Source organism: Protopterus annectens, chromosome 8.part0, assembly GCF_019279795.1.
Source record: "Protopterus annectens isolate FY-2018-M chromosome 8.part0, PAN1.0, whole genome shotgun sequence".
Lineage (NCBI taxonomy): Eukaryota > Metazoa > Chordata > Ceratodontiformes > Protopteridae > Protopterus > Protopterus annectens.
Window position 1 is genome coordinate 1,974,361,828 of NC_056741.1, and position 22,168 is coordinate 1,974,383,995.

Genomic DNA, 22,168 nt, shown 5'->3' on the forward strand with positions numbered 1-22,168 from the left:
CATTTGTGTAGGATTCAGTAGTCGTACACCTACTGTCCGTTTGCATGTGTGTTGTGAAGTTTGCCACTTCTGTCTTAAGAAGCGTGACGTTGGCTTTGGATAAATTTTTTACAGTGGTTTCCCTAATTGGGGGGGTGGGGGTGGGATGTGGATGTCTAGGCTGATTAGCTTGTGGTCGAGATCTTTGTACCCTTTTGCAGTGCTCACATGGGATCTTAATTTTACAGCCCCAGGATATTCCCCATCTTCAACTGGTGACTTCTGTTGATCTGCTGAAGGGCCTCTCTCTTCTTCCATGTAGTAATAACTCTCTACTTCAAGAGTTATGTTGCGCCATTTTAAGTTTTTCTCTTAATAAAATGTCTACAAAAGCCTTCCCTCAAAGTAAACATTAGACTTCTGTCTGGATTCCAGAAAGTGACCTCTTGAGCCACCTATCCATAACTCAGTTTACTGCTGGTGTGATGATCCTTTGGAGGATACTCATTATTGCAGTTACATCCATTACTGATTTTTCTGTAGAGAACACTTCATACATGTTTTCAGAAACTGACTCCTTAAACAAAAGTAAATAATTGAGAAGAAAAGAAAAAGAAAAATGTTTAATAAAAAAAAAAGTCCTTTTAGATTATCTAGGTAGGTGGATATGATATCCCCACAACACTTTTTAGCCATGACTCAGGTTACACACCACATGCAATAAAGTTTAGGCACTGAGCTTAATGGTTTATTAATATATCTGGTGAGTATCCAGATAGAAAGGGAGGACCTGGCAATAATAAAACATATTCTTTAAATTACAGAGTGGAGATGTATGATATGTTGAGTGGCAGAAAATTACAGTAGATGCCAACATCTGTTTTTATACAATGAAAAGCACAAGGAAGTCAGTTGCCTTGGTTTGTGAGAATAAAGTGAATTGAAAAGATTAATGTTGTTGACAAGATAACCAATCAAGCAAACAAATAGAAATGCAATGAAAAACTGTTAAAATATGATAGTTGGAAAAATGAAGAGGTCAGGCATGGACTTATTATAGCCAAGATGCACATGAATAAAGTGAATAAAGGTTATAAAATTTCTGCAATACTTTGCTGGGAAAAATATGGTTTGGGTCTCCTCCACATAAAGCCAGTTTAATTATGTTTACAAAAACTTCTTGAAATTAAAAATGAAAAATATATACAATTAAGGTACAGAAGACAGTAAAAACACCTGAAACCTTCATCACCCCCGCATAAACATTTTAAATTCAAGAGTAAAGAAGCAATCATGGCAATTTTAATACCAGTGCAAAACAGACTATTAACAGAACTAAGGATAAGCAATTTCCTCAACTACAGGCATCCCTCTAGAAATTGTTTTCATGAAGGGCTTCCACCACTCCTGGAAAATAAGCCAATACTGAGTCTATTAAAACTGCATAAGACAGCCTTTAAGAAAAAAAAAGCATTATTCATAAGTGGCTTAAATATGCCAAACTTACATACTACTTCGTGATCAATAAGCAAAGACATTGTGTAACAAACTTGAAAACTGCCCATTAAAAAGTAGCATTTATTGACTTGCCTTAATCTCACCAGTGGTCCAGATAGCCTTAACAGTGTCCAAGTTTTTATGCCGGGTAGTCAATATTGCACACATGGTATCATGGCCTTTCCTAATTTGTAACATAGCATCTTCTTTACCATCTGCCTGGTAATTGTTTCGGGCAGGCTGCACCTAGTTGAGACAAAGGCAGAATTTACAAACCTTCAGTTTAATTACACAACTTCAACTGCTTCTTTTGGAGGCTGTATTAAAGTATGCAACCTGTGTTATTTCAGCCTTAAACAGTTACCCTCGGTACAAAAATCTAAGTTAAGTATTTATACAAATGAACATCTAGAATTGTATACCATCACTTACTGATCTTGAGTAAAGGAGTGAGAATCAGCAGAAACAAGAGAAAGGTATGGGGGGCCAGACTAGCAGAAAACACCATAAAAAAAGTATGGCTCAGTGGATTACCACTACAACAGTAGATCTTTTTGACAGAGGTGTACAATAAGCTTCATATCTAGGAGTGATAAAAGCCAGATGCACCACATCACAAAATCTTTCTTCTAACTCTCTTCAGGAAGAAAGCTTCTTCTCTAATACTAGCACTCGTGTTGTCATGTATCCTAATGATGGAAAGCAACCACCCCTCCTTATTCTTTTTCCTTCCCAACAAGAATCCAGAAAATTAAAGAAAAATATAGTTATAGACTTGGAAGATCTGCCAGTAATGACAATCCAAGGGAAAAAGGTTGTGGAACTTACCTAATGTAAACGTTTTTTGACTAACTGTTGCAATCGATAGAATTCACAGAAATAAAAGGAGTATTCACCATGTTACTTCATCTTATTCAATGAGGCCTTCTGAAATAGGCCACAACTGAGATCTCCCTCTACAAGGCTGTCAAGACAGTTACTAAATTTGCAGCCAAAGTGACATTCAAGAAGTTCAGCCAAGTGACCCAGCCAAATTATGAGATCTAAGCTGCCACAATCAACAAGATTATTGCCACATATCCTAGGGTTAAAATTTGCAATTACCCAACCACTTAAAGGCTTGTTTTAAAAGTAGCCAGGGTATCTCTATGCTTTATGCAAATGGAGTCTATCACCCCAGCAGGTATTGTTAATGTGTCAATGAAGTTTTAAGCTTCTGGTGTTATTTGTAGAAACACCAGTTCTGCAGAGGTGATGGCAATCAAAAAGTGCAAGGTCTTTTGAAACACAAAAAGCCAAGTAGATATCATATTGCAAGAACTTACATGAAACAGCATAAATGAAAGGTTTTTAATCCATCTGGGTAGCTTTAGGGTGCTTAGCTCTTCACTCTTCTTAAACATCTATGTGGCCTTTCAAGTTAGACAAAGCATTTAGAGAAGTGCATGCCAAACTGGACTCTGTGTTCGATAAGTCTAATGAGGGGCATTGTATAGCAGAGTTATGACTGCCCTGGACCTACAGGAGATGCACCTAAGTATTAAATGTGGTAGGCAGATTGACTTGCTAACCACAGTCAAAACATGATGGTCAAAAGATAGCTTACTATCAACATAAGGAGCCAGATCTCTAATGACTGTGTCAATTTTAAGGAGCTACTCCTACTTTCTCCTTATTTCTTGAACTCCCCCTTGGCCCACTTCATCATCATCTTATCTTCTATTATCTTTTGGTTTCTCTCTTCTCACATATCCTATGCTGCCATAAGAGAAGCCTTATAAATGCATACTCCTAAGTATGTCATCTTATTATAACCCTGTAAATATAGGTATTGCTGAACCAATTTGTGTATGGGTACATAATTTATAGCTATAGCCTTTGTTTTATTTTCATTAATTTTATATCATAAAAAGACCTGAAACTGTCTTAAAATGTTCCATCACACCAAGATGTTTTCAGGATTTATTAAGTACAAAATAATATCTGCAAATAAAGCCAACTTTTCTTAATTACCATACAAATTATATCCTTGAATTTCTGATTCCCTTATTTTCTTCACCAATGGCTCTAAACTTAAAACAAATAAAAAGAGGAAAGAGGACACACCTACCTGGTTCCTCTGTTCAAACACAACTTAAGACAGATGAACCCTCCAGCATTTATTCCTGCCTCTGATCCTTCATATATCCTCCTGATTAACACTACTACTGTATCAGGAGAAATGCAAATGCTTCCACTGCCCTACTCATAAAATCCCAACTTACTCTGTCAAACGTTTTCTCAGCATCAAGGTCCACTAACGTAAGTAGTATTTTCTTTGAAGGTGTGCCTGATTGGGTTTTCCTTTTTGGGTAACACACCCATCACAACTTTTCTTCTAAGATGCTGGCACTTTCCCCTCCATTTAAAATACAATTAAAATCTGTCATATCTTTATAACCTTCTTCCCTCCTAACTTCCACAAGAATACCATCTGCTCCTGGAGATTTCTCTGCCGGTTTGATTATACACCAATTTTATCTCATCTCCTCCTATCTTAATTATTGTTGTTCAGCCTCAGCTTCCTCCAAGTTGGCATAATTATGCCTTCTATAAATATTATCATTTGAGCTATCTCATGACTTCCGCATTCCTGTGCTTTACACAAACTTTCACAAAAATTCCAAAATATCTCTATAACACCTCTATAGGATCTCTCATTATTTTTCTTGTCATAGGCTCCTTATGTTTGGAACAACCCTTTCTACTTTCTGTTGTCTAAGTCACTGTGCTAAAAGTTATTATGCTCTGAAATGTTATCAAAAATAGTTGCGTAACAGTATCTTTCTATATCCATATTATCCAAATATTCTCTTATTTTCTCTGTAACATCATGCAGTTGCTCCTCTACTTTTTCTCAGCGATCAAAACTCACAATAAAGATTTCCCTCTTAAAAATGTAAACGTTTCTCAAATAAAAAAAAATAATCAAAGAACATCCATAGTTCACATAATGAACTAATCCATAATAATTAAAAAATATATAATCTAAAGGGTTAGTGACAGCATAAAGTGCTCTGGTAATAAACTGTCTCGTTTGTCCAAATTTTCCCAAGTTTCTGTTTTTTGCTTTAGAGAAGGTTCGATACCATGATGGAGGGGGTGATTGGCAAAATAATTTACTTAAAAAAGAACTACTACGGCAACTGGAATTAGTTACTGACAGACCTCCGTAGTTAAATGATTGTGTGTCCATCAATCATATTTTGAAAGAAACACACAATAGAGTGAAATACAGTAAACTCTATATTAACCAGAACTCTCAAGAAACTAGAAAAAAATAATCTAAGAAATACAGTACAATTTTCATGTGTTGCACTTTGTGTCCCCCCTCCCTCCTGCAGAAACATACCTTCTCTTTTTAGAGCTTTAGAGCTTTAAAAAGGAAGACAGGAATACATTCCCTCTCTCCCCAACCTAAGAACAAGTCAAACCAAACAAATAGTATAGGGTACAGTCAGGCCTATTTTTAATAGCAACTCTCAAGCAACCAGAAACTACAGTTATCCAGCATCTACCAATCCCCATGGGTGCAGGTTAACTGAGAGTTTACTGTAATCTTTATTGGTGGTTTCTGATCAAATGTGGTAAAAATTACACAAAATAAGATTTGAAGGTGCTCCATTTGTTCACATTAAGAGATGCTGTTGTTAGTATAAGTTCATTTGATGAAACCCTTCTTGAAATACATTAGTAGCTTTTGGTATTAAAGCTATGGGCAATGGCAGTGTGTGCTTCTCTTTGGCCACAGGGAATTCACAACAGCCATATTTCTCTACAGCTGACACGTGTCCCCAGCCAAATATACCACAGGAAAATTTATCACTGCCTAGGTGCCAAAATCCTTTGTATTTACTACTTAATAAAGGAATTACTTTTATTCCAGCAAGTGCAGGTGATTTAAGCAACTCTTTAGCTGACCTACCATTATTTACTCACCTTCTAAATTGAAAAAATGTTATTTCCAAATAAGTTATGTACTCACCATAACATTCCATCTGTATTGTCTGTCTTCATTTATCCTTGACAGATGGGCTGAGTTCCAGTATCGGCCCCATCTCGGCCATTACTACAGCTCACACCAGCCAAAAACTCTCAAGCTTCACTTCTACTTAGAATCCCTCTCTCTCAATTAACTCAGATTGAAATTGCAGAACGTATGGAAATATATGAAACATATATATATATATATATATATATATATATATATATATATATATATACATACATACATACACACACATAATATATGGGTCTACTTCTGTTCTTCAAAATTACATTTTATTGAAGAACATAAGTACGAACCCACTTCAGTGAAAGTGAATTTAAGCGAAAATGCACTTTCGTGAATTACACTTTATCAATGCAAAAAAACACACTACAAACACATTTCTGCAAGTGCCCCCACACCCCCACCACTTAAACATACTAACTCCGAGATTGCACTATAGTGGGGAAAAGGGTATATTCCCTTACCCTCACTGTACTGTGCTTCAGTAAAGTGTAATTTGCGAAAGTGCATTTTCGCTAAAGTAGGTTCGTACTTCTGTTCTTCGATAAAGTGTAAATTCAAAGAAGTAGACCCAGATATATATATATATATATATATATATATATATATATATACAGCCAATATAAAAAGTTTACACACCCCTGTTAAAATGTTTTTTGTGATATAAAAGAACTGAGACCACAATAAATAATTTCAAAACTTTTCCCATCTTTAATGTGACCAAATAACTGTACAATTCAAATGGAAAACAAACAAATCTGTTACGGGAAAAAATATAAAAAATAAAAAACGTACAATACGCTGGTTGCATAAGTGTGCACACCCTTAAACTAATACTTTGTTGTGTGTGCACACCCTTAAACTAATACTTTGTTGTAGCACCTTTTGATTTATTTACAGCATTCATTCTTCTTGGGTACATACCTGCCATCAATTAAAGGGACTCTTAATTAACCCCAAATGAAGTTCAGCTGTCCTAGTAGGATTTTCCTGACATTTACTCAGTTGCCTGCTACAGCAAAAGCCATGGTTCGCAGAAAGCTTACAAAGCATCAAAAGGATCTCATTGTTGAAAGGTATCAGTCAGAAGGGTATAAAAAAATTTTCACAGCATTGGATATACCATGGAACACAGTGAAGCCGGTCATCAAAAAGTGGAGAAAATATGGGATAACAGTGCCTTAGCAAAGAACTGGAAGTTCTTCCAAAATTGTTGAAAAGACAAGACGAAAACTGGTCAGGGAGGCTGCCAAGAGACCTACAGCAACACTGAAGGAGCTGCAAGATTTTCTGGCAAGGACTGGTTGTGTACTACATGTGAAAACAATCTCCCGTATTCTTCACATGTCTGGACTATGGGGTAGGGTTGCAAGATGAAAGCTTTTTCTTATAAAGAAAAAGATCCAGGCCCGGCTAAAATTTGAAAAACAACACATCAAGTCTCCCAAAAGCATGTGGGAAAATGTGTTGATTCTGATGAGACCAAGGTTGAACTTTCTGGCCACAATTCCAAAAGGTATGTTTGGCGCAAAAACAACATTTTGCTTCACTAAAAGAACACCATCCCCACGGTGAAGCATGGTGGTGGCAGTATCATGCCTTGTGATTGCTTTTCTTCAGCTGGAACTGGGGCTTTAGTCAAGGTGGAGGGAATTATGAACAGTTCCAAATACCAGTCATTTTTGGCCCAAAACCTTCAGGCAATCTGCTAGAAAGCTGAAGATGAAGAGCAATTTCACCTTTCAACATGACAATGACCCCAAGTATGCATCCAAATCAACAAAAGATTGGCTTCACCAGAAGAAAATTAAAGTTTTGGAATGGCCAGGCTGGAGCCCAGACCTAAATCCAATAGAAAATCTGTAGGCTGACCTGAAGCGTGCTGTGCACAAAAGATGCCCTTGCAATCTGACAGATTTGGAGAATTTTTGTAAGGAAGAGTGGACAAATATTGCCAAGTCAAGATGTGCTATGCTGATAGACTCCTTCCCAAGAAGACTGAATGCTGTAATTAAATCAAAAGTGCTTCAGCAAAGTATTAGTTTAAGGGTGTACACACTTATACAACCACTGTATTGTACGTTTTTTTATTTTTTATATATTTTTTCCCATAACAGATTTGTCATTCAATTGAATTGTACAGGTTATATGTCACATTAAAGGTGGGAAAAGTTTTGAAATGATTTAGTCTCATTTTTTAATATCCCCAAAACCTGGCATTTTAACAGGGGTGTGTAAACTATTTATATCCACTGTTATGTATGTATGTGTGTATATAAACATATACATACATACATATATATATATATATATATATATATATATATATATATATATATATATGTGTGTGTGTGTGTGTGTGTATATATTATATATATATATATATATATATATATATACATACATCATATACACATACAGAATATACAAATACAAAAAGTAAGCCAGATGGAAACCTTATCTACTGTGCTTGAATAACCAAAAGAATTCAAGGATACATGATCCATTTTACCAAAAATCTTAATGGTCAGGATGGAAGGGAGGGAGGTCAAGAATAAATGAAGATAGGAACAATGGTGTAAAGCGAACTTCAAGGAACCAGTCCAAAAGTCAGTAAAAGAACTTTAATAACCAGTTGTTAAGCACTTTTGTTTGAAACTTCATCAGAACAACATCACAAATGAAAAAACACATCTTATACCCCTCCTATTTAGTGTCACATGATACAATTAAAACATTAAAGTGAAAACATCTTTAATAAAATATTAAAAACATATATTGAAAAAATATCAGTAAAAAAGAAAAAAAAAATATATATATATAGATATATATAAAATGATAGTTGTTCCATTACCCCCTTACTTAAATGTATGCATTATGGCATTAAGTACTATTTACTAATATTTTACTGATATTTTTTGAATATATGTTTTTAATATTTTTTTTTTATATATTTTATTAAAGATATTTTCACTTCACTGTTTTAACTGTATCATGTGACACTGAATAGGAGGGGTATAAATTGGATGTGTTTTTTCATTTATGACATTCTGATAAAGATTCAAACGAAAGCGCTTAACTGGTTATTAAAGTTCTTTTACTGATTTTTGGACTGGTTCCTTGATGTTCACTTTACACAATTGTTCCTGTTTTTTTCGTGCTGTGGATTGATGGAAGTATAAATGAAGATAGACAACACAGATGGAATGTTACGGTGAGTACATAACTTCTTTATCTGATGTTTCAGTCTTCATTTCTATCCCTGACAGAATCATGGGTGGAGTCATGGAAGAATATTCCTGAGCACCATCGAGCCAAAGGATGATCTCCCCCCAGTTTGTAATGAGTAATAAAAGTATGGGGAGAAGCCCAAGTAGCTGCTGCACATATATCATCCACTGAAGCTCTAGACTGGAAAAAATGCTAAAGTGGCTATAGACCTTGTAGAATGTGCTTTAATGGGATTAGGCAAGGTTAATCTAATCCTATCATAGATGAATAAAGTGCAATCTTTCAACCACTTACAGAGTAGCCTTGCTGACTACTTTACCCAACTTTTTAATGGAAAAGGAAACAGTTGACTTGATTGTCTTATGTCTTTTGTTCTGGGAAGGTAGAAATGTAATTGTCTATTGACGTCTAATAAATGCAAGGCATAATCTCCTTTATTGGAATGATTTGGGAAGAAAACCGGTAAATTAATTGTCTGATTAATATTAGCCTCTGATACTACATTGGGTAGAAAGGAGGGTTTTGTTCGTAAAAAAAAACCTATCCTTATGAAAAAAATCAGATAAGGGTGTTCCGACAATAAGGCCTGAATCTCTGAAATCCTCCTGGTGGAAATAATGGCTAACAAAAACAGTGTCCTCCAAGATAAAACTTTAAATCACATTCCACATAGGGTTCAAAGGGGGAATCCATTACAGCTTGTAGTACTATGTTCTGGTCCCAAGGAGGAGTGGGATCTTTGAACGGGGGGGTTTTAATAAAATGGTGCATCTTAGGAACGATTTATAAAGCCTATGAAAGGCTAAACAACGTTCTTCTAAACCATTGGAAATTGCAGCCAATTGTAGTCTGATCCAGCATTGAACAGACAGGCTATAGAATCTAAAACATGCTTTACTGAAGCATAGAAAGGATCAATTTACTTTCATGAGGCCAAATGGTAAATCTCTTCCACTTACTTAAATATAGTTTTCTAGTGGAAGGTTTATGAGCCGACAAAAGGATGTGCCGGAAAGGAAATATTAGGACACCTGGCAACTAATGGAATTGGAGGAACCATGCAGTCAGCTTGAGGTTCAAAATATCTGGGTGAACAAGGCCGTCTGGATGGGACAGATCATCTGATACTGAGTCCAGAATCCAAGGTTGTCAAACCAGATAAGGCCAAAGAAAGGGGAATCAAATTTTTCGAGGACAATAGGGAGCAATGAGGATTACTGTGCTTTTCAACCAGAGTGCTTTCTGTAAAAATTTTGGAATTAGAGGTATTGGGGGGACAGGCATACAGGAGACCAGGAGGCCAACTGTGGAGGACAGCGTCTCTGGGTGACTTCCCCAGAGGAGGAATGAGGGCGAATTAATTGCTGCACTTGTTGTTCAAGGGGAGGCAAACAGATCACAGCAAAGCTGACCCCAACGATGGATTATCAACTTTGCCACTGCTAGACTGAGAGACTGAAGGATGCATCTGTTCAACTTGTCTGTAATCACACTGCAACTCCCCGTAATGTGTGTTGCTATTAGAATGCAGCTGGAAGAGACTGCTCACCGCCACACTCGGAGGGCTTCTCGACAAAGGGGTTAAGACTTGACTCCTTCCTACTTGTTGATGTACCAAACCACTGACATATTGTCTGTTTGAACTGCAATAGTCCCCTGAGGAAGAGCCTGAAAGGCCTGCAATGAAAGAAGCACCGCTCTTATCTCCAGGACACTGATGTGCAAATTGGCCTCTAATGGGGATACAGTGCTTTGGACCATCTTGCCCAGATAATGTCCCCCCCATCCCAACTGGGAAGCATCCGTGGCTACTATGGCTGTGGCTCCAGAAGAACAAAGGGACGACTGTGGAGAATTTGCTTGGAATGTACTCACCAAAGAAGATCTATTTTGCAACAACTGGTGATCAGGACTTAATCTGACAGCGGTTAGTGAAGAATAGACCACTGGGAAGCTAGTAGCCTTTGCAGATTCTCGTATGTAACCTGGCTAATGGTACTAGAGTTCTAGAAGTTGCCATCAACCCTAGAGCTTGCAAGACTAGTCAAGCTGGAACCCTCTTTCTGTGAATTATCTTTTGAACTTGTACCACTATTCTATGATGTCTTTCTGGAGGAAGCAATGTTATTGTTGCCTGAGTATTCAGAACTGCCCCAATAAATTCTAAATTTTGTGTTGGGTTTAAATGTGACTTTTCTACATTTACTGTAATCCACAGGTGGGTGCAGACATTGAGGGTGTCATCTTTGGTTGGCTACCATTAACTGATTCTTGGTTGAAGCAGTTATGAGCCAGTCATCCAAGTATGGAAACACTCAGAATCCCTACAGTCTCAAGTGAGCTGCCACTACTGCCATGAACTTGGTGAACACCCTGGGGGCTGTGGCTAGACCAAAGGGCAGTACTCCGAATTGGTAATAACTGGCTCCAAGCTGGAAGTGCAGCAACTTTCTGGAGCACTGGTCCACCTTTATATGGTAATGCACATCCTGAAGGTCTATTGAGCACATACAGTCAGTCTTTCTTCTGAAAGGAGAGAACAGACTGCACCATGACCATCCAGAACTTTGTTTGCCAAACAGATTTGTTCAGCACATGGAGATCCAAAATCAGTCTCTAGTCATCTGTCTTTTTGCCCCTAAAAAGGATCTTTACTAGGTTCTGGATCCTTCCTAGTCTGGTGGGACTTTCTGGATGATTCTTTTGTCCACCAGTTTTTGAATTTCTTGCACTACCAAATCCCTCTGATTGGGTGGAACATTAGGGATTTTCTTGAGTACAGGCAGAGGGTGAGAAAAGGGAATGATACAGCCTTTGGAAATAATCCGTTTCACCCAGGAATCTGTTGTGTTTAGATGGAAGGATAAGCATCCCCCGACTGCCTCCAGAGGAAGACAATCAGGCCTCCCTTTAGGAATGCTGAAAGGGATTCCCTGGAAAGGAATCTCTGAAGACCTGGTTTTGTGGACCACCTTTGCCGTGAGAGCAGTGTCTTCCACTTTGGTTCCCTCTTCTGCCCCTGGGGGAACTCCCTCCATGTGTGTCTTGGAAAGGCTCTTGGGATTTCTTGAACCATATTCTTCCACCACTCCTGTGATTCCTAGAAAAGGACCTTTATGGGGTGGAGAAACATATGCCCACAGCAGAAAGCGTCTTACCATCTTTCTCACAGCTGGATAAAGTTGCTTTTACTTTTGGGCCAAACAAGTATATTCCAACAAAAGAAGACTTGAATGGTTATGCAAAAGCACATAGGCACATCCAGGCACATCTTCTTATAGCTAGACCTGTACCCGCTGCTCTAGATGTCTCTTCAGCTGTATGAGAGATTAGCCTCATGGACAAACTGGACACAGACTCCAGGGTGGTTAACTGGGAAGCCACTTTCTCTAGGACTCCCTCAGCTACAGTTCCCACTAAGGTGTCTGACAACTCCTTAATCAGATTCCATTGGAGTCTGGTGAAATATGTCAAAAAATGTAAGGACCTTATGACAATGGTTGATGAAGCATAGACCCACTTCCCAAATCTGTCCATAGCCCAAGACTCCCTGTTGGGTTGATGGACAGATGAACTCTCCTCATCAAGTTCCTTTTTAATGGTGGCCACTATGACCACAGCATCTAGAGTGATAACTTGGCCCAAAACTGTTTATCTTCGGCAGCGGAGAAAGCATCTTATCAGGTCTTTTGCGGATAGGCTTGATGGTGTCTGGAGCCTTCCATGCCCGCTGTGAAATCAGCTGAATGAGTTCATCAGCGGGCGGTGTCACCCAATAAGTAGACAGGTGGGTGCTGAAAGCCTGCAGGTAAACAGATTCTTCCGAAGAAGGGTTCTGGGACTTCCTGCCACCCCTCTGTTTTAAATTTTCCAGGATGTCTCTAAATGAGATATCTTCAGGAGGTGACAGCGGGACCCTGCCCCATCACTGAAATCTGAGTCCTTGGCAACTGATTACTGGGGGGAATCCAAGTGCTTCCTCTTGCACTTCTTTTTCTGGGGGACCTCCTCAGGGTATTATCTGGAGAGTTATCAGAAGATGAAAGTACCTGAGCTTGTGACACCTGAGGCTTCAGCACCCGCTGTCCCAGTGAAGAGGCAGGAGAAATAACTGAACTCTCAGAGGTGGGTACCTGTTCCGAGGGCGAAAGTGCCAACTGAGTATCTGCAAGAGAAAGGGCCCTCTGCATAGCCTCGAAGGCCAGCCACCCTGAAGATGGAAGGAAGACCAGAATCAGAGGGTCACTCCAGCTCACGATAACTATCATCTCTGAAGAAGGAAACAACTCTGGTGCCGGTACAGTCGGCACTGGGAGATCTGGAACAGAGGACTCTAAGACCTCCAAGGAGGTTAAAGGAGTAGTAGTTAGTAGTGAAAAGGAAGTTTTGGTACCAAGACCCAAAGGGGTCGGAACCAAAGGGGGGCCTGAAATCCCTCTACCCCATAAAATTGTATTCACTAGCCTCTCCACATCAAGTTCTGAAAGCATTTTGGTGGAGCATTCTGACAGTGTAGAAGGGGAGTTAGGCCTCTGCAAAAACACATCAGGAAGCTCCCCAAAGGAATTGAAGATGAGTACGTAGTTATAGGCAATGTGGTCTTAGTAGGTGAGGCAGTAGTAATTTCCTGTATCAAGGCCTTCAAGGTAGAAGGGCTCAAAATGACAAACGGTATCAGAATGGCCATAAGCACCAGAGTGCCAGCAGCAGAAGCTTGCAGTTCCGTGGAAACTTTCGGATCAGATGTCTTCAATTTTTTAGCTTTCAAAACAAATGGGAAGACAAGGACCAAGAGACTTCTTTTCTTGCTTTTTTCCAGAGAAGATGAGGATGAAGGAGATGAGACATCTCTCTTTGCTTTATCTACAGAAGATAAGGCTTCGCCAAAAGCTCTGAAGGAAATAGCCCTTTTAAGATAAGTTTATTACACCTTTCCACAAGAGCTCAGTGGCTAAAGGCATGAGAAATGCTGCAGTCTTCCTCTAAATGGTGGGGGCCAAGATAATAAATACAAAGAGTGAAAATCTTATGAGGGGAATGTTATGGCCAGACTTCTGGCATTTTTTGAAACCAGAAGGGTTCTACCCCTTCTCAGCCATGTCAAAATGAGTAGAGAGGCTAGAAAAATAACTAGTGAAAAATATCACGCTACAAAGAAAAAAAAAGTGACAGTAGAAAGAGAAGTTATGTACTTACCATAATGTCCCATGTTTGTTCGTTGTCCATCTCACCTTCATTCTTTGCTGGTTGGTTCAGAACCAATAATTGGTTCTGACTCAGCTGATACAAAAGCTCGAGGACTTCCACCGGCTCGTGGCTACACCCTATCCTATCATGCTCATGGAAGATTATCCAGATCTTGTTTGTAGATACTATAGCTAATGCCCACAAATTGTTATAATCATGTCTGAAAAGGACTAAAGAAGAGATTCAGAGAACATCAAGCTCCAATTAGCAAAAAAACGTTCGATCCTCCAGGAGTGAAGGCTGGGGGAAGGAGGGTGGGATGCAAGAATGAAGGAGAGAAAGTCTAATACAGCTGTTATAGAGGCAGTAAAAGGATCATTGTGGTTGTTAAAAGCCCAATGGGAAAATATTTTCCATTTACTAGAACATCATTTTCTGGTTGAAGCCTTATGAGAAGAAATCAAAATATGTTTCACTGCTGGGGAAATATCAGGAAGCCTGGCTATGTGTGGAACTGGAGCAGTCAAGCTGTCAACTTGAGGGTTTGAATTGATGGATGGAGCATCCCTGAAGGATGAGTCAGGAGGTCTGGAACTGGGTCCAGAATCCATGGCTCCTCCTGGAGATGGGGCTATAGGAAGGGGAGCCAAATCTAATAAAGCCAGTGTGGAGCGATGAGTATTAAACTGCTTCCCCAATGTGCTGGCTTGATGAAGGACTTTGGGGATCAAGGGGAAATGGGAGAAAGGCATAGATGAGACCCGGGTCCCTTGATAACTCCCCCCGGGGGGGGGGGGGGAGTATCAGGGCAAAACAGCTGCTGCACTTGGTATTCATGGACATGGCTAAGAGATCACAGCAAGGTTGGCCCCAGTTCTGGAAGATCATTTCCATTATCTCTGGTTTTAGGGACCACTCATGAGGCATCAGAATAGCTCTGCTGAGTTTGTCTGCTATCACGCTGGACTTCCCTGGTATGTGCGCTGCTGTCAGAAAGCATTGGGAAGAGACTGCCCACTGCCATACTCTTTACGCCTCTCAACAGAGGGAGTAAGATTTGGTTCCTCCTTGTTTTTTTTTATGTACCACACCACTGACATGTCTGTCTGTATTGCAATCGTTCCTAGTGGAAGGGAGTCCTGCAATGACAAAAGCACCACTCTCATCTCTAGGACGTTGATATGCAAGTGGTTCTCTTGATCCTGCCAAACAACCTGGACAGTCTTTCCCAGATAATGCCCCCCAATCCTATTTAGGAAGCATCCGTTGTCACTGTGGCTACTGGTTGCGGAAAGACGAATGTTCAGCCTAAGGTCACCTGAGTGGAGTGAAGCCACCAGTGCAGATCTTTCTTGCAGGATTCTGTAATGATAATTTTGTGAGACATGGACAGCTCCTGCATGGATCACTGGATGAACAGTAGTCACTGAAGAATTCTCATGTGCAGACGAGCTAATGGTATCAAGGTTATTGCTGCCACCATGGTACCAAAAACTTTCAAAACAATCTTCACTTGCACTCTCTTCTTGGTTAAAAGGTTTTTGATTTTATAATGTAAGGTTTGAATCCTCTTGGGAGGAAGCTTGGCCAACATTTGTCTTGTATCTAAGTCTGCCCCTATAAAGATGATATGCTGTGATGGTAACAAGGCAGATTTTTTTGAAATTTATCGTGATGCCTAGGTGTGAGCAAAGATGAATGGTAGTGTCTCTCACTCTTGTTAGTAGATGCTTGGTGTTGGCAGTTAGGAGCCGGTCATCTAAGTATGGAAACACAGGAATCAAACGCCTCAAGCGAGCCATAACCACTGCCATACATTTGGTGAATACTCTGGGGGCTGTAGTGTGACCAAAGGGCAGAACTCGAAAAGTACAGTTGTGTACACTTACCATAAATGTAGATGTTCGAGTGGATTCACTGCTGCAGTCATCACACTTGGGTTATCTGCCTGCAGGTAGCCCTCAGTTGGCCCGAATACCTGAGTCTTCAGATTTCTGCATCGGATGCTGTCGCCTCTTCCATGACGTCAGGTCATCAGGGGTATAAAACATGCAGCCGATGCAATTACATCAGTTTTTCTTGTCCCAAATATCAGGAGCCCCCAAAATAGGAAGCTATTAAATGGTGTGGAACACCTCCAGTAAAAAGCAAATACCCCTGCCATAAAAGATGGCCATAAAGAGGATAGATAGAAAGGATAGAGAAAGCCAGGGGGCTGGAGGGAGAGAAACCAGGACTGCAACAGTGAATACACTCTAACATCTGCATTTATGGTAAGTGTACACAACTGTACTATGTTCTTCGTGTTTCACTGTTGCAATCATCACACTTGGGTTGATTCCCAAAGCTGAGAAAGGGTGGAGGCAGTCAAGAAGTGTTAGGACTGGCTAGCAGGGCTTGTAAGACTGCTGTAGCAAATCCAGCTCTGGATTTAGAAAATAATAGATAAGTGGTAATGCTTGGTGAAGGTGTGTACAGAACTCCAGGTTGCAGCTTCCAGGATGTCCCTAGTAGGGGCTCTCCTGAGAAATGCTGTAGAGGTTGAGGAAGCCCTAGTGGAATGAATTCTGATCCCCTGTGGGGTAGGTTTTCCATGGTGCTTGTAGCAGAAAAGGATGCAGTGTGCTACCCATTTGGAAATGGTTTGCTTTGAAATGGCCTTGCCCTCTGCCCCTGTAGCAAAGCTGACTAGCAGCTGGTCAGATTTTCTGAAAGGTTTAGTCCTGTCAAGGTAGAACCTAAGCTGTCTGTGCAAGTCTTAGGAGTGCAGGATCCTTTCCCCTTTACTCTGAGGATTAGGAAAAAAGATTGGCAAATGGATGGATTAGTTTAAAGCCACACTGGATACCACCTTGGGCATAAAGGATGGGTTAGTCCTGAGGGAAACACCATCAGCATGGAAAATAATGAAGGGTTCCAAAGCCATTAGTGCATGTAACTCAGACACACTTCTTGCTGAAGTGATGGCTAGGAGTAAGGCTGTTTTCCAAGAGGAGAATTTTAACTCTGCTGAAGCAGCAGGTTCAAAAGGGGGAAGCGTGAGCTTCTCCAGTACAAAGGTAAGGTCCCAGGCCAGGGTGAGAGCTCTCCTAGGGTGCCTTAAATTGTTAGCTCCTCTCAGGAACTGTTTGCTGAGAGGGTGAGAAAAGAGAGGTGCCTCAGTATTATAATGAGCTGAGATGGCAGAGGCATGAATCTTAATGGATGAGAAGGATAGGCCTCTGTGGAGCAGCTCTGCTAGGTAATCAAGGATTTGAGGTAAGGTGGGCACATCTGTGTCCTTTCCTTGAGATTGACTCCAAGAACAATATCTTTTCCACTTTTCAGCACAGGATTTCCTAGTACTTGGCCTTCTGGCCTCAAGGATGATGCCCAGCACCTGTTTGCTGAGGGCTGCTGGTGGTGTATTCAGGGGATAAGCCAGGCTGCAAAGTTTAGGGTTTGCAGCTGTGGATGCAAAATATGTCCTTCCTGCTGAGACAGCAGGGAAGGTGTCTGATGTAGGTGCTAGGGTGACACTGCTGTCAGACTGTGTAGGAGTGGGTACCAGTGTTGGCGTGGCCAGTCTGGGGCAATAAGGATTGTCCTTGGCCTGTCCTGTTTGATCTTGAGCAGTACATTTGAGACGAGAGGCAGAGGCATAGTCTGATGTGTCTGTTGTCAGGGTATGGGCAGCGATGGGGCTGAGTGAAAGGAAGTCCCTTGTTGTGGTTGCATGCCTCTGCCCACCAAAGGAATTCTGCCCTTAGACAAGGTATGCTAGGAATCACTGTTTCCAGGTCCTGAAAATGTTGATACCAGAGATTTTTCAAGTACCACTGAAGTTTCCTCATATGCAGTCTTGCATATGGAATTAGGAGAATGCATGAGGCCATGAACACTAGGGCTTGCAGTATTTTCCTTGCAGATAGCTGGGTTTTGGTGGCCATTAGTTTGACACAGTTTGTCAAACAGACCTGCTTTTCTGGAGTGAGGAATGCCATCTGGGAAGCTGTGTTCAAGCTTGCTCCCAGGAATTCAATTTTTTGACTGGGCACCAGTTGTGATTTCTTTTCATTGATGGTGTACCCCAGTATAGTTAGGAGTCTTTTTACAAATGCCAGTTGCTGAAGTAGCAATTCCTGACTGTCCGCCTGAATCAGGCAATCATCCAAATATGGGTAAATTTGAATATTTCTTTGCCTGCAGTATGCAATAGCTGGTGCCAGGCACTTTGTGAATACTCTGGGTGCAATAGATAAACCAAAGGGAAGTGCAGAGAACTGATGGTGCATAGAGCCTGCCCTGAGATATTTCCTGCAAGACCCCCTTATGGGGATGTGCGGATAAGCTTCTTTTAAGTCTAGGGTGACTAACCAGGCATCCTTGGCTAGCATAGGAAGAAGCTATTGCAGTGTAAGCATTTTGAATTTTGGGACCACCAGAAAGGTGTTGAGAATTGACAGATCCAGGATAGGGCACCAACAACTCTCTTTTCTGGGCACCAAGAACAGTCTGGAGTAGAAACCCTGTCTCTTTTGTTCTGCTGAGACAGGTTGAATAGCCCTGATATTGAGAAGGGAAAGTACTTGTTTTTGAGCCTCTGCCCACTGGTTTGTAGGAAGGTCTGGCAACCCACATGGGGTTGGCAGTGAATGGAAGTAGAATCTGTATGCTTGGAATACAATGTTTAGAACCCATCGGTCCTGAGTAATGGACATCCAGTTTTTTGCATGAAGGGCGAGTTTTCCTCCTAGGGATGCAAGTACTTGGGCATGGCTGGGAAGGATGACTGAAAAGTCATTGTGAACTTTTTCCATAAGGGGGTGGTTTACCACTCCCTGTTTTTGAGGTGGGAGCACTCCATTGTTTAGATCTCTGCATACCCTGAGACTGTAGTCTTGGTGGTCTGTTACCCCTGGGTTTGGACCGAGAAGGTCTGGAGGGATTGGAAAGGACCAGTTTTTAGAAGGCCAATGCCTACTGAATCTAGGTGGCTGCACCTGTAAGAAATCTTTGACAGTTTGCATAGATTTAGCTTTTTCCTCCATCTTTTTAAGAACTTCTTCTGCTTTTGTGCCAAACAAACAATCCTGATTTAATGGAGCATCTAGTAATTTTGCTTTCACATGTTCTGGCAAGATATGTTCCTTCAGTTCCTTCAGCCAAGCATGCCTTCTCAGTACTGACCCAGTGGCAGCAGCCCTGCAAGATGCTTCTAAGGCATCAAACCCACAATGCAAAGTATGTTTACTAACTTGGTTTGCAGAATGCATTAACTCTTGTAGATCTTTGTTTTCTGCACAATCTGGAAGTAACACCATTTTTTGTTTAATTAGTTCCATAATATGTTGCTGGTACTTCAACATGTGAATCTGTCAATTCAAAGCCCTGATGGCAAGAGTTGCAGAGGTTCTTACCCCATCTGTCTAAGGCTCTAGAATCCGTGTCTGAAGGGGTAGGCTTTTTGGCTGTATTAGCCTTAATGCCTTTTGGCCCCTGGGAAATGGTCTCTGGATCCGCAGTAGGATTCTTAAAGAGAACTTTGTGAGAGTCTGGTACTCTGTAGTACCTGTCAGGTTTTCTAGGGGCTGGTGGTAAAGTGTCAGGAGTAAGACTGGATTCCATGAAGACATCTACAATATCCAGTACAGGGGGTATAGCTAGAGGCCTGTGCTGTAGCAAATCTAAAAAATCTCTGAGTCTCTTTTTGGACTGAGGATAGTCTTGGCACTCCCTGCGGAAATGCTCACTTAAGGTATGCAAGGTTTCACCAAAAGAAAAATCCTCTGGAGGGGAGGCAGAGGGAATGGAATCCTCTGCATCTGAATCTTCATAGGTAGATAAGGGTATGTCCTGGTAATCAGAAGGATAAGAGTCATCGGACGTCCTGGTCTGCAGAATCAGAAGCAACTTCAATTCTTTGTCTTTTAGGAGGGGAAGGCTGGCTTTCCCTAATTAGAGTAAGAAGGTCTTCAGCCATTCTAAGCATTTGTTTTTGTGGCATGGAAGCTTGAGCATGCACTTTGGTCATCGGTTTTCTAGGTGTAGTGCAAACTCTGGGCCTGAGAAACTCAGTAGTTTTAGCCAAAAATGAAGTTGTCAGTTTAATACGTACATCAGTAGGTCGGAATACACCCTCAGAAGCTAGTGCCTGCACAGCGGCTCCAGACCCATCCAAGGTAAAGACATCAGCAGGTTCCATAGTCAAAGAAGCATCTCGCAGCATACCAGACTCCAAATGAGCCTCAGCAGAGGCCTGCGAATTTGTAGAAGTGGGTATCAGGGGCTGCGAAGGAGCCTCGCTGAGTACCGGCGGACTGGCGACTAGCTTAATGGAAGTGTTGGCAGTTTTGGATCTATGCAGTCTGTCTCTGTCTTTATCCTTACGTTTTTTTCAGAAGATCAGTAGTCAGATGGCTTAACGAAGCCACTTCAGAATAGAGAAAACGAGAGCGAAAGAATTTAGCGACAAAGATAGCCCGACAACGAACAGTTCAGGCGTTAAAGCACAAAACTGGCAGAGAGGTACGTCGTGGTCTGGGCCTAAACAGATGATGCAGTAAGAATGAAAATTTCTCTGAGGTATTTGCTTTCCACAGGCAAGACAATTGCTAACTTTTTCTGACATTGGGTAGAGCAAGAAAATAGGATCCCCAATGGGGTACTTGGCTTTAGAAAACTTCAGGTTTGAAACTCAAAAAATGAAAATTTCAGGTAGCGGCCAACCGGCACTTGCTAACTGCTGGTGCTTCGGGCTTCCCACAGCAAGAAAGACTGAGGTAATGGCATCGGCTGCATGTTTTATACCCCTGATGACCTGACGTCATGGAAGAGGCGAAAGCATCCAACGCAGAAATCCCAAGATTCTGGTATTCGGGCCGACTGCTACCTGCAGGCAGATAACCTAAGTGTGATGACTGCAACAGTGAAACATGAAGAACATCTGGTAGTGACTGGCTCCCAGCTAAAAGCACAAATGTCTCCTGGATCACCTGTGCATTTATTTGTGGTAGTACACATCCTGGCGATCTATCAAGCACATCCAATCATCTTTCCCCAAAAAGTTGAGTATTGACTGCAGTGCTACCATCCGGAACATTGATTTCTTGACGGACCTGTTTAGTCTGCCAAGATCCAAAATGGGCCTCCAGTCCCCTGTCTTTTTTGAAACTAAAATGAACCTTGAATAAGTTCCGAATCCAATTAGTCTGCGGGGATAGTTTGGATGACTCTCTTATCTAGCAACTTTTGTACTTCTAAAATTGCGTGATCCCTTTGACTGGGTGGAAAATCTGGGACTGATTTTGTCTTTAAGGGGGGGGGGGGAGGAAAAGGGTATGTAATAATCTTTGGATAGGATAATTTGTACCCATTTGTCTTTTGTTATTTCTAACCAGGCATTTGAGTACAACGATAAGCGACACCTGACTGCCTCCAGAGATGGACACATGGGCCTCCTGTCAGGAGCGCTGAAAGGGTTTACCAAGGAAGGAGTCCCTGTCAACCTGGTTTTACGGACCCACTCTGCTGCGTGGTTGGTATCTTCCATTGTTACTTCCCCCTCTGCCCCTGGGGGAAGGATCACCGCATGCATCCTGGAAATATCTCTCATTTTTTTCCCCCCTTCTTGGGATAAGGACTGGTAGGCAGGGAGCAACAGACTCCAATGGCAGAGAGTCCTTCCCTCCTGTTAACACCTGGTTAGACTCCCTTTAACTTTTGGCCCAAACAAGGAAGAGCCATCAAAAGGGGCATTAATAAAGGAAGACTTAAAGGGTTTTGCAAAATCACATAAGCGCATCCAGGAATGTCTCCTTAAGGAAATTCCTGTACCAGCTGCCCTACTCATTCATAAGAAATGAGCCTCATGGAAGAGTTCACCATTGAGTTTAAGGTGGAGAGCTGGGAGGAAACCTTATCCAAAACCCCAGCAGCTACAGCACCTTGTAGGGTGTCATCTAGCTCCTTCAGGAGATCCCTCTGAAGCCTAGTGAAATGGGTCAGATAGGTCAGTGACCTAACAGCAAAAGAAGTTAAAGAAAATATACACTTTCCGTATCTGCCCATTGTACCAGACTCTTTGTTCAGTGGATGGACAGATGATGTCTCTGACAACTCCTTTTTGATGGCTGCCACCACCACCATAGCATCTACCAGGACACCTTTACTAAGGAACTCCTTCTCCAAAGGCACAGTGATGAACTTATTGGGCCTCTTAGGAATAGCTTCCACTGAATCCGG

At 41.2% G+C, this 22,168-nt stretch overlaps 1 protein-coding gene across 2 annotated transcripts in view; it reads right to left on the minus strand.

Annotated features, from left to right (window-relative positions):
- The window catches only part of KATNB1 (katanin regulatory subunit B1), a 1,167,103-nt gene that overhangs the window by 235,463 nt on the left and 909,472 nt on the right, over window positions 1–22,168 (minus strand). For both annotated transcript variants that reach the window (XM_044081511.1, XM_044081512.1), the window contains one exon: window positions 1,570–1,722. In XM_044081511.1, coding sequence (XP_043937446.1) covers window positions 1,570–1,722 — 153 coding nt within the window. The remainder of the gene's footprint in view (window positions 1–1,569; window positions 1,723–22,168) is intronic.